Genomic DNA, 13,674 nt, shown 5'->3' with positions numbered 1-13,674 from the left:
AGAATCATATTTTCAGGGCATGCGACATAAAGAAATATTCTGTGGTCAGGAGTAAAAGAACGGAATAATATATCAATGGATGTCGAATCCACTTCTACCGTGCTTTCAAATTCTCCAGTCGTGGTTAAGAGGCGATGAGCGCCCCACTTCGGTGTGTAATTCATTATATGTTGTCTAAAGTGGTCGGTATCTTAAACGTAAATTCGACATTATTATTCGGTAACTTCATTTTAAGCAGGTGTTCCAAGATACTCAGTATACTCGGTAATACTCGGAAGAAACGTGTCACGAAGTGGTCGGACCGCAACCCCGAAGTCAAAAGGGGGCATCTTGCGATTAGTTGTTATTCGGTAACTTTCGTAGATGTTCGGCACTCGGTAGTTTCCGCAGATACTCGGTAATACTCGGCGCCCGGGGGAAGGTTCAACGTCTGGAGTGGTCGGACAACATCTCGGAGGTCAAAGGGGACAATCTTGCGATGATGTGTCACAAATGAAGGTCTATTTGTGCCTAATTAGTAACCATGGCCCCGTGACGGAAGGTATCCAGGGTTTTTATCTCGATGTTTGTGTCTCCCACGGTACCAGCTCAAGTGTAAAGGTGACTGAAACTTCTTAGCAAAGGTGTGATTCACACGGTCAATTATTAAGAGTTTCGATCATAAAATATGTTATCAGTACACTTTGGTAGTCTCAATGCACATTTTTAAGGTGACAATGTCTGCTGGGCGTAGCTGTTATGAAAAGAATTAGGTGTATCACTCTTCTACACAATTCTTGGTTTATATCTGTTTGCATACCGTGATATCTCAAGCTATGAGTATTGTATTATCAATACGTATATTTGTATACGTATATGTTAACGTTAATACAATATATATTATGGAAGTCGGATTGTGTTTATAAGTTCGACTGAATGACCTGAAAAACAAGGGTAATGTGTCTTTGTGTTTTCCCTGTTTTCACGCTAATACCAGTCATTTGCACTGAAGGTTTGGATTCAGAGTACACAGTAAATAATAACAGATATATCATGTACAAGTCGGTATCGATGAATCCTTTAGTAGCGCTGAGCTATGAATCACGGCGTTGAGTGCACGATTGTTAACGTGGCGTTAATAATTCAGAGTCGCATTGTGTCGACTTCGTTTGACCCTCCCGGATTCCTATAGCCTGGCGTAACCGGGGTTTGTTCACTAACTATAATCATAACTACATGCATGGTATTCGCGTACAACTAAGAGGTGCCAAGCCTTCGTTCCACGACCTCGATGATACCTAAGTAGATTGAACCATTTTTGTAGCCATTGATTTTAGAGTTGGAATACTATGCAAAACGTAAGAAAAATATGACAGAAATGACAACAAAACACAAAAAGCTTACAAGGTTTTTAGAATAGAATTAGATGCAAGATTTAAAAGTGCTTTTTAAAGGACACACACAAAACGAAAGTTTCTTATTTTTGTTGTTGACATTCGTTGAGCAACTAGTAAAATCTATGGTCGCTCAGCAGTCGAACCAAGCTCAACACACCATAATGCCATGATCAGCCAATACATGTACATGTAGAAGCATTAATTTTGGCATGATGTACTAATTACGTCAAGTGCGATATATCATTTTGGTCTACTTGTTGGTCTTAATGTATTTTGAATGTTCCCTACAACACTGTCGGAGCTTTTTGAGTGGTTACATCAAACCTGTGATATGACTGTTTCCTCCCGTTCCCATCAATAGATGTGTCACCATTACGCACATCTGGTTTAGCATCAACTTCATAGTGACTCTGGTTTAACATCAACCTCACAGGGACTCCAAAATGGAAGGAGAAATATGTTTGACAGCCATCATCATGTGCATCGGAGTATGTACAGGTACGTTATCAGTTTTTACACTCTTAGTTCTCTTCGTTTTTGTGTGTTTGTATGAATAGATTTTCGGAGCAACAACCTCAGTCCGGACAGAATTTGATGATATTTGGTATAGGGGTCAGGTGTTGGTCATGGGGTCACGGAGGTCATGGTTGCTTTTTTGGGAAACCTTTCCGGTCTCCAACTTTTTCCCGAACATGCTGAGGTGTTGATTTCTTCTAATTTCTTTTGTCCTATCTGATAAAGATTATGTATTTAAATGTATCAATACCCGATTATTTACTACAACCAAGGGCCTTGGTTCGATCATAATAGTCAATCGCACCAAGACTCGGTCACACTAACAAGAACTTGTTTTCATTGATACATTGATCGTAGAGCGGTTTAGCGGTGTGAAGTGTGGTGTTTTGTTATCTGTATGTCTATATGTCAATTTCACACCCAAAAATGCCAGTAAAAGACATGTTTCTAATCTCTTCGATGTCTCTGACGTTGTACAGTTGAAGCTACTTCACCGACCCCCATGGGAACCTCTGAGAGCCGTTACACAACTGTGCCGACATTAACGACACCCCGAATCCATCTGGTGTTTCTTCACGAGCCCTATTTCGGTGTTGTTGCTGAAAACGCTGACGTGGTACGTTGTAAACAACAATTATGGCCGCTCTTTTACTCTTCTATCTGAATGTATCTGTATCTATTGCAATCTGTATTACCTAGCCGGTAAAGCTGGCAGAAGGCACTGTTTATGGCTACCTAGTGATGATGCATTTGTCTCAATTGTAGTTGAAAGGCGTTATCAATATGATTTCAGCAATACGATAGTGCTAGCGAAACATGAATGTTTGAACTTTAAACACTGCTGGAAGTTATATACAGGAAAAAAAAACAGATGTGAAACTTGGGGTAACTTACAATTCTATAAGGCCACAAAAAACTAGTGAAAATAAAGTGTCTTTAATACTCTAGATAAGGTTATAGTCTTGTTTCGTGAAACATGTATTGACTCCCATACATTGCATTGGCATTATAGTCACGCAAATACAGAGTATTATTCATAACTTCATATGCAGGGCACTACAGTGATGCAGGTTACGGCTTCAGGCAGTCCACGCATAGATCCCAGCAGAATCCAGTACTCTATTGCACAGGAAGGTAAGTATACGTGTCCGTCGAAAAAACATAAACAATGCCTCCGACCCTGTGTGATGTCAGCATGATAAGAAAAAATAATACAACGAATGATAAACACACCAAAGCGAACTGCATATACAAGCCCGTGCATACTAGTACTTTTATCAGATACTTCATCGTTGACTGGGTAACAAAGTTATGGCAATATTGTTGCTTGACAATATCTAAGTAAATGTAACAATACTTTTTGACCGCATTTGCAACACTACAGTAAATTCCTAGCTGCAGTTTCCAAGGAGAAACAGTCATTTTGCTGTAAGAAATGTTATAGACGGTCACCAAAATGTTGGTTATCACAACGTCAATGAGGCTATGAATGATAAACACTTTCTATTAGTTCTGTATCATATGCTTTTTCATCCTAATGTATGTAATGTTACAGATGAACAAGGTTTCTTCAAACTTAACGAAACAACTGGTGTGATCACAACATCATCAGTCATAGACAGGGAGGCTGGACTTGAGGATAAGTCAGCTCCAAGGGTTTTTACTCTTATCATCCAGGTAAGAAAGTCCGTTTGATAGAAAATTTGATAAATTGGCCATCTGTTTGTTTGATTGACTTTGTGTGTGTCCGAGGTTCCACAATTAGCATTTGAATGCTAGGCACGTCGTGGACACTAACACGTAGTTACATAAAAGGTAACATCAAGGTCTAAGAAATGGTGACAAGAAATGGTGACTAGAGATGGACTTGGCCCGATGAAGTCAAGCTTTTTCTCACGTGCCTCTCGTGTTCTCCATATGCCAACGCGGTTCGGAGATTTTTTTAAAAGAAAGCCCTGAACAAGAAAGGTCTTCAGAAGTTGCACAATACTTTCAGTTTGGTAATAAGAGTAGTCACGGATGCAACAGGGCATGCGCAGCTAGACATGAAGTTCCCTGAGACAAAGCGCATCTGGTCATTGCAAACCGATCGACTGGGGGAGGGGCATTTACAACCTGACATGTAAACAGGTCTAGGGTCACAATCTCTGCACATGTGTGGTTAAATGCGTGAATACGCTTAGTAGTATTTTTCTAAATGTTTTGTACGTAACAGGCAGAAGAGATACTAATGAACGGCACGAGTGCTTTTGGGACAACAACGGTTCAGATCACAGTCCTTGACGTTAACGACAACCGGCCAACGTTTAACAGACAGTCCTACAGCGGCAGTATCTCAGAGCACGCAGCCGCACACACTCCTGTTACAGGGCTGCAGATGGCGGTTTCGGACGCAGATCAGGTATGGTTTACTTCAACAAAGGCAGCCGACTAGCAAACTGCCGCCATTTTGATGACGTAGATCATAGCGATTTCAAATGTTTTATAATGGATGTATTGTTTTCGACCGCTATTTCCATAGCTTATCTCTGTACCGTATAACGTTACATAAATATGTTAGATTATTGGCAAAAAAACAAACAAGTCAAAGGTTGTTGGTAGTCTGTGGTGGCCCTTGTCCGGTTAAATGAAGCCAGATAGCTTATTTACTACTCTTATTTCATTCACATAATAACCGCAAACTTAAATAGTATTATCGAAATTTCTTGATTTGTGTCCAGGGTACAAACAGTGAGTTCCGACTAAGATTGTTGGGAGTTGATGCATCTGTATTTGACTTGGAGCCAAAATCAGTGTTAGGGGGAGCGGCCACAGTCAGCATATTTGTTGTGGATCCCCCGGCCTTGGACTACGAAACTCTGGAGAAACCTGAAAAAATCCTGCGATTTCTGGTAAGCAACTATCAATCAATAATATAAAAGGATGTTTTTTACTGCATGCACATGGTAACACATCCTCTCTTGCCAGGCCCAATGCATATGAGTCAAGCAACTACATTGCCAGCTGTCAGCCAATCAGACACTACCCTTGTGATGTCGTGGGAACTGTATATGTAACAAACCAATCACGCTTCCTCTCGACAGTAGGCGGGGATGCGGTGGGCCGATAGAATCTGACCAGTTCCAACTCAGTAAAAAATGCCAAACAGCAGGCCGGAATGCCAGGGCTGTTGCTTAGAACACGCTAGTGGCAGACCTTGGACATTTTTATGATAATAGCACTGCTACAAACTGTTTAGCTCTTTTTTTATATGGTGGGCATGGCTCACCGCCAAATACACTCGCAAAATTCCATCTTATCATTTCATTCCCAGATTGTTGTGTATCTTTCTTATCGTTATTCTTTATTTCAGGTATAAAAGACCTATAGGCACACAAAGGATCACACATACATACATATACATGAAAAACATCTATCTGTACAATAGGCCATAGCAGGTGCGGCAAAAATTTGTTTCTAAAATACATATCAGAAGTCAACAAGTGTTTGATGATAGAGTTATGGGAGGATATTAATCTTTGTAAGAAAGAACAACATACTACCCTTCTTTGCCTTGATTCAAAAGTGTCCGTCACATAGTACACAACCATTAGGCACAGTAAGGAAATGTCAGGATCAGTGTGTGATTACATTATGCATACAAGGCATTCAGTATTTTCCATAAAGTTCGTACATTTTTCATCAGTTACAGGCGACTGAGTCAAGAACAGCCGAGGCATACACGGCCGTCACTGAAATAACCGTTCACGTACAAGGCGTACCCGTATGTATCTCTCTTGCATTTCCCACACTTATTTGTCGAATATTTTTTCCTTACAATTAGCTTCAGTTCAAGCCATATTATTGAAATCCCTGTTTTTTATGTTCGTAGGAAGACGCCGTGTTTATTTTCAAGGTCCTTGAAAATGCTAGATCGGCAGCTGTGGTGGGAACTGTAAGGCGCCCGGGAGACAACTATATCTTCTTTTATATCGTTGGTAAGTTGTAGAAATTATATGAAATCATAACGCAAAATAGCGTCATGTGTTATGAACACTTTTATCTTTTTCTGTATGCGGTGGTTTATTTAGTTGCCTGTTTGATGTGTGTGTGTGACATATGTTTCCCTGTACACACTTTAACCAGTAGTGCAGTACAAATCAGAAGGCAAGGTCAATTGTTGGTGATTTCTATCATGTTAGTAGAGCATTGACTATGGTGTTGATTTTCTGTTGGCAGACAGATGTTGAAGTACGTCCGAAAGAAGTAATACATGTTCAAAAGCTTTTGCCCTCCGGAAGCTTGTTTTGAAATTTGCTATACGTACATATAGAGGATATACCAACTAAAAGAAAGAAAGAAAAAAAAAAAGAAATGGACATGCCCTTAAGTACCAGAATTACCAACCCATGCCAGTATTGTTCTCAGTAAAGTAATGGAGATGCCCCCCCCCCCTTACTCGATAGCATTAAACAACGCTTGCAGCTTATTATTACGTTCGATGTAAAAAGTTTAGGCTTGACAGGTCATTCAGTGTTACATTACCAGTTGCCTTCGCTTTGCGTGCCTGCGGAGCTGGTGTGTTACGACTTATAATTAGGGCGGTCATAATCAGATATATAAATTTTAGATACAGACACATGTATAACAGGTCCATCAAAATACCGCCTAGCTTACGTTTTTCTTGCCTTTCTTTTCAGGAGGCGATAATGACAGTACATTTCGCCTGGATAAACGCACGGGTGAGATTAGCCTCACCAGTTCACTGGACAGAGAACGAAGGTCAGCCTACACGCTTGTTGTAAAGAGAACTCGGGCTGCAGATTACCTGGTTCCCAATATCGACGTGCCCTTCAGCGAAGACGATGAAAGCCTGCTGAAGGTCATTGTCGAGGTTGAAGATGTCAACGACAATCCACCTCAGTTCGCTGAAATCGTCAAGTATCTTGGTACGTGAGGAGGCTTTTGTCGTCTTGAATTTAAAAATGCTCTGCTACATTTCTTGAAGGACGATATATTTAGAAATATTTTGTGGAATATTTGTTGTTTTTCTCAATCGGAAGTAGGCTGTCATCAGCACCATTCTTACTGTGGTTTACCTCTTTATAGTCGTAGAGGAAGATACTCCTTACCAGACAACAATTACAAAATTGAAGGTAAGGTAGTGCACCTTTTATTATAGCCATAACAAAATAAGGTTATTACACTCAGAATTGATTAACATTAAATACTGATATCGATAGAGATAATCATAAACATAAATCACAGGCAAACAAAGGAATGGATGGAACAACATAGTCCGGACATGGTACAGTATACATGAACCGCACACAGGCTGTTATGATTATGGTGTCTGCCCTTGAGCTACCCGTACTACCCTGCGTGCACAATGCCATTGAAAATGTTTGTTTGATGTACAAAGCATCTTATAATCCACCATTTCATGCAGGCAACTGACGCGGATGTTGAAGCGAGCGGAGCCGTCCGGTACAGTGTAGACAGCATCTTGTTTCGTCGGAGATCCGACAGCAGCCGACCAGTCGCCAACATGTTCGTAGCAGGTGCATTTCTCGTCGGGTCGGAAGATGGCGCTGTAACCACGGCCACGCTCTTTGCAAGTTACCTGGAAGGCCATTTTGAAGTTTTAGTGCGAGCTACGGATAGCGGAGGACTGTTTGACACAATTCAAATCAATGTGAGACAACAGATATATATATATATATATATTTATTTCATATGAGACTTTTGATTACTTTCGAGATAGTACTCTCCAGTTTAATGTACATAGAATATATATAAATAAATAAAACTAAAATGGATTGTAAATCTTTTAACGTTATATGAAATCATAAAATGTTAACATTCAATATATTGTGATTCCTTTCAGATTTACGTCGTCAAGAAAAATCAGCTCATAACTCTTACGACACTGTCTAGTCACCAGCCTTACGTGCCGTCCTGTGTAGGGTATGTGTCCAGCTGTCCCTTTCTTTATAACTTTTATTTGCAGATGTTTACAGGCTTTCCAAAAAGATCCACGATTGACACCATGACAGTCCCACACTAGAATTATATTCTTAAAAATATAAAGCACCATAGTACTGATTCAATAATTACAATATCAGAAAAGACCTAACTGTTTGCAATTTGCTATTTAACTCAATCTACCAATGTTTTATTTTCACTTTATTCGTATAGCAACGTTTTTAATGCATCAAATGCATTAATAGAAGTTGTCAGTATGAGACCGGACCCCCCTGACAAAGTGAGGATGGATGCATATGTGGTGAAAACGGACACAAACATTATCTGTGATCCTCGTTGCACTTTCAGGTATGTTATTTTTTTTAAACTTTATAGTGGACCATATAAAAGTCACTGTACTGTTTGTCGTGTCAATAAAGCTTTCATTTATGATATTGCGCATTCAGGTTTCTAATGTATGTGACATCATTTTATAGTATTGATATTGCATTTACGCAATGCTTTGCGTAGTATAAGAATGAATACAAGAACTAAGGTATTGTTGAAATGGCACTGTTGTAAACTATGCACATTACATGGAACTTCATTTCATACTAATCAAAGTGATTTTCTATATAGTCGGTGTAAGTAAAACAACCTTCAAACATGTCATTTGCCCAACGCCAAGTTCCCTTAATTATAAATTATATTTTCAGCATTCTCAATAGCAGTCACTTACAACAAGCGTGCAGCGAGTTAGCTGTTTTAGAGGTAATATTAGTCTAATTCTTTGCGACGTTAACGATATTATCTAACTCCTAATTCGTCTTCTATAGGTCAATAAAATGTACGTTAACTGAATCAAAGAATTCTAATTTGACAATGTTTGAATTGTACTTACACGGAAAGGGTATTTTGTAATAATCATATGTAGATTAGAGTAGTTTCATCCTCTGTACCCTTAATGTTCCTACAGTGTGCCTTGTCTGTTCTACTATTCTTCAGTAAGTCTACATGATAATAGTGTATCTATCTTATTGATAGGCGTCTCCAGAACCCAGCTCGTGGACTGACCTCACCGTTGGAGTGCCCATCTTGATTATATCCCTTGTCGGTGCCGTGCTGTTCACCGCTACCTTCGCTACACTCGTCATGGTGTGCTGCAGGTACAGGAAAAACCCACCCAAACGTTACCGCACGTCTTCTCTAGCCGCGCAGCCGAGAAACATCCCCACCACCGAGCGGCTGAGGAGCGTCGAGAGACGGGGATCAACTATCAGACGGACATGGGGGACCCGCAGTAGACATGGCAAGACCAGACCCAGGATCTTTCCACCTGGTATGTGTACTCATTAAAACCTCCGTGAAAAGGGGTGGGGTGTTATTAGTTGTGTAGTTGTGTAAATATTGTGGCAAAATAGTGTAATGATTAGTTTACTTCGAAAATTTAAAGATAGTGCTCTGGTCATGGCTACATGTACAATACGCCTACACATGCCGTTAGGGGTACCATTTACAGCTTGTTTTATATTATCGTGATACGTGAAGTTCTTTTGAGTTTTAATGAAAATAAGTTTCAACTTTCCTGAACATTGTCAGTTCTAAGCTCGCAAAGTGAGATTTCATTATATTCTTTCAGACGTAGACAACGGGGTGACCGATCTGCGACAGCACGGCGACAACTCTGAAGGACCGTTAGAGTTCAAAGTTCTGTCAAACGAAGACCACTACGAACAGCCGATGTTTGCAGGAGTGGACGAAGACATCGCCTGCTCCGTCAACGATGTACTCATAGAACGGAAATGGCTGAAGCTGGGACCAGTCTTTGCAAAAGGTGAGCACAATCGGCAGAGATTGTGTTACCATGGTAATCCCTAGTAGGCGGCCATTCAGTCTTGCACGCTCACTGTATGGTACACGTCTTACGTCTCTTTCCCAGTATCCTGAATAGTGCCGCGCTCTGAAACATCAATCATGCTATTCCTTTTTGTAACATTGTGAAATTATTTTTTGTCTAATAGGAAATTTTGGTCAGGTGCTGAAGGGAACATTGAAAACACAAGTTGAGGTGGCTGTAAAGACATTACAAGGTGAGAAAATCACTGACAATTAATACATATGCTTCACAATCATTTTGTTCACATGTTTTAATGAAAAATCTTTTCGCAACCATGTTCAAAGTGTGAAAATGATATCACTGTGCTATTACAAATGTATCAAAGTTGTATGTGACAAAACCAGCATATAAAGACGAGGATGGATTAGTACAGAAGAGTGGAATGATGATGAATAGCTGCTGTGTTAATTTGTATATGCTTAATTTGCATACTCAGAAAAGTTTTCGTACCTGTAATGTCCGCTCTCCCCTAATGGCAGGTAACAGACAGAACCTGAACACGTTTTTGCGGGAAGGGATCATGATGCGACAGTTTAACCACAGAAACGTGCTAGGGCTTGTCGGCATCTGTCTACATCACGGAGAACCGCCCATGATCATCATTCCTTACATGAAAAACGGAGACCTCCTGAATTTCATAAAAGATTCAGGCAAGGTGAGTAGCTCTCACATGTTTGGAACGTACTGTATCTAGCGAGATATTACTGTGATTTCTAACGTAAAGAAATGAATGGACTTACACAACTATTTTTACAGAATAGCACTGGCGTTTAATTGATTTGAAATCAATGCACCAAAACGAAATACAAGGTCCCTGTTACCATTACTAACAGATGGTTCAAAGCACAATATACAGCGCTTGAATGAATTCTAACCCAAACTAATGAACATTAAGTTGCCTCCTTGTACGTTCTATTCTACAATTTCTGTCCATCACAGGACATTACAACAAGGGATTTGATCGATTTTGGACAGCAGATAGCCGAAGGTATGTCGTACCTCGGCGGCATGAAGTATGTACATCGGGATCTTGCAGCCAGAAACTGCATGTGAGTTTTCCTAACAATTCCTTCCAAATCACTTCTACATTTCCGTAACCTCTGACCTTTATTTTAGGTGAAAATGCCATTAGCTTGTAAATGTAACCTGAATAACGAGAAAACGGACTAAAATGCGCTGATGCAATTTCCATCATTGAAAAAAAATATTTACTTGTAATATACGGTTACTACAAAGAAAAAAAATAAACGAAAAAAAAACATCACAACTTTACATAGATAAAACAATAAAAACGAATGTGTTTAGGCCATAGCTATTTCATATTTGTTCCAACTTTCTCCCCACACCAACAGGATTGATGAGTACAGAATTGTGAAGATTGGTGACTTTGGCTTGTCCAGAGATATCTACGAACATGACTACTACACCAGCCGGGAGGGAGGGCCCGCACTGCCTGTCAAGTGGATGGCGATAGAGAGTCTCACACACAATGTCTTCAACACAAAAACTGACGTGGTAAGGATATTTCCTTATAGCCTACACCTACTAAGCCGGTTTCGTTTTGAAAGTCAATGTCTTTTATGTCTATCAAATCTGTATTCCTCACACAACTTGTCAGGCTTGATTGTCTGAAATGAATATTAAGATTTATCGACCAGTAAAGCACTGTCAATCTTATAAGACAGTCACCGAACCTAAATAAAACCATTGGTTCTGCAAAATATTCTTATCCAGAACTGTCATAAATTTATCCCTTAATAAATTAATTGAATACAGTGGATTCAGAAGTATCTTACTATGTCGCTTTACATTCTTCCTGTCTACTATCAGATATTCCTTACCTTTTGATATTATTCAGTGGTCGTTCGGTGTGTTGCTATGGGAACTGATGACGCGCGGGATCCCTCCGTACCCGGATGTAGACATATACGACATGGCGGACTATCTCCTGAGCGATCGGCGCCTGCGCAGACCAGAAGAGTGTCCAACTCGAGTGTACGTGTCACTTTTCTCAATATCATAAATGTAGATTATGAGAGGCTCCATGTATCATAGAAATGTCCGTCACCCAACTTATATCATTATATTACATCATATATTAATTCATATCAATGTATTTTATGCTGACGTGTGATATAAATGTAATGTATGTAGAGCAAGGTTTATCAGAAAATCCTTTGTGTTAGAAATTCCACCATAGACTATGTCAGTGCCTGTATAGCCCTTTGCCAAGCTGCGTATTACTCCATGGGGTGTCTTTTTTCTTTTGTTTGTTTGAACCTTTATTTATTCATGAAAGCTCAAATCGGCCTGTAGGCCGCTTTTCAGAGAGGGCATGAGGGAAGAGGCAAGGGTCAGACAAAGTATATAACAGAGATACAGTTACATCGTTTAAAGTCCTTATAAGTCCTATAAGTCTATATACACAATTTCTACATACATACATACATACAAAGAAAGAAACTACTACATGATTCAAGTCCGTTCCTTTGGCCGTTCCCATTACTGTAAGAGTCTCTTAAAGGAAGCCAGATTTGGGGCTGTGCGTATGTCCGGTGGTAGACTGTTCCAGATGGTGGGTCCACGGTTATAGCTACTGTGCAATTTCTTAGTTGGTAAAATGAATTAAGTACATTTAAGTAAAAGTTTGGCATATTTTTGCGGTTTGTTCTTGTCGCATAGAAATGTTTTTCATCCTTGTTCTCACTTTGCAGGTACAAGACGATGTTGGCCTGTTGGAGCAAGGATCCCAACAAACGTCCTAGCTTTAAACATCTCGCCAGGCTACTGGAACAAATCAAAGTATCCACAGCAGTGGACAAATACGTGGACATACTCAACAACATGCCAGAGGCTAAATGCTAGAATCTGCAGAAATACGATTCTGATGACTACGAAACGGATAGGTCGATGATGAGCTATTTTTAGAATAGGCATGAATTCCATGAGGATTTTAGCCTTTAACATTGGCAGTTTTCTTTGCTTTTATTGCACTCTCGGTAGCACACCTGGTTTGTGCTGAAGAGTGCAAGCTGCTTATCTGGACAGATATAAATGATAAACTCATCCCGGCATAGACCCTTAATCTTTTCTGTAAGTATGATAGGTTCGAGGTGTCTAAAACGACGATTTGATACCCTATCCGAGGATATCAATCAAGGATAGGTAGTTGTTTACATCTGATTTGAAAGGGAAAATTTGTGTAAGTGCCTTTCACAAGAGCATAGCATCGGGGCCTGTCAGGAATCCCAACTCAGTACCTCCAGGTTCCGAGTCGACAACTCTTACCACAAGGTCACCGTGCCACCATATTTGCATTGTAGCATAAAAAAAGAGTTCTAAAACGCTTTCATCGAATAGAAAATGTTGCACAAAAATGTAAATACAAAATGTAAAGTTTTTATCAATAACATAAACCAAGCTATAGATGTATTTTTGAATGTTATTATTATAGTAAGATTGAATTTATGGTGGCATGTTATCTAGGCACTGCTGTTGTGCATACTATACCCATATGCTAGGTGCCAGTGACAAAATATTAAAAACAATAATAAAGAATGTTGCACATTTATTTTTTTATGTTCGACTACGTTTAGTTGTAAATACTATTAGATATGAAATAATAACGGGAACAACATCTTAGAATTTCTAAACGTGTAAAAGTTAAGTTATCCAGCAAGATTTTGCAGAGAAACATAGCATTAGTTGTATTTGGAGGTATATACAGCAACACCTCTACCGATCTGAGGACGAATTGCAAGCTAACAGGTGGTCGTTTGAAGGTATTCCCAACGGTACGGCCTACTTTACATTGTAATGCCCACATGTACATTTCAAAAATATTCTCTGAATATTTTCACAGTGTTAAAATAAAAAGACCAGCGATCTTTCAAACTTACAAGTTATCTTGAAATAATGTTTCGGTAGGATTGATAAGAAATA

At 39.6% G+C, this 13,674-nt stretch overlaps 2 protein-coding genes across 2 annotated transcripts; both read left to right on the top strand.

Moving 5' to 3' along the window:
* The first annotated feature begins 423 nt into the window (after positions 1-423).
* On the top strand, positions 424-3,587 carry LOC118411771 (cadherin-related family member 1-like). Its single transcript, XM_035814256.1, has 5 exons — positions 424-600; positions 1,738-1,874; positions 2,372-2,508; positions 2,945-3,026; positions 3,448-3,587. The coding sequence occupies exons 2-5, from the start codon at positions 1,820-1,822 to the stop codon at positions 3,585-3,587; spliced, it is 414 nt and encodes a 137-aa protein (XP_035670149.1). The 5' UTR covers positions 424-600; positions 1,738-1,819.
* Positions 3,588-4,110: 523 nt separating this feature from the next.
* Positions 4,111-13,164, top strand: LOC118412574 (cadherin-87A-like). The gene is made up of 18 exons (XM_035815520.1): positions 4,111-4,293; positions 4,613-4,783; positions 5,578-5,655; positions 5,764-5,869; positions 6,572-6,820; positions 6,981-7,027; positions 7,321-7,566; positions 7,759-7,838; positions 8,070-8,204; positions 8,552-8,606; positions 8,880-9,174; positions 9,475-9,669; positions 9,857-9,925; positions 10,212-10,387; positions 10,672-10,781; positions 11,085-11,247; positions 11,591-11,727; positions 12,447-13,164. Exons 1-18 carry the CDS (start codon positions 4,123-4,125, stop codon positions 12,595-12,597), a joined length of 2,634 nt encoding a protein of 877 aa, XP_035671413.1. The 5' UTR covers positions 4,111-4,122; the 3' UTR covers positions 12,598-13,164.
* Positions 13,165-13,674: the final 510 nt, after the last annotated feature.

Source organism: Branchiostoma floridae, chromosome 3 (genome assembly GCF_000003815.2).
Source record: "Branchiostoma floridae strain S238N-H82 chromosome 3, Bfl_VNyyK, whole genome shotgun sequence".
Lineage (NCBI taxonomy): Eukaryota > Metazoa > Chordata > Leptocardii > Amphioxiformes > Branchiostomatidae > Branchiostoma > Branchiostoma floridae.
Note: the sequence above shows the minus strand (reverse complement) of the source record. Positions and strands in the feature narration are given on the sequence as shown.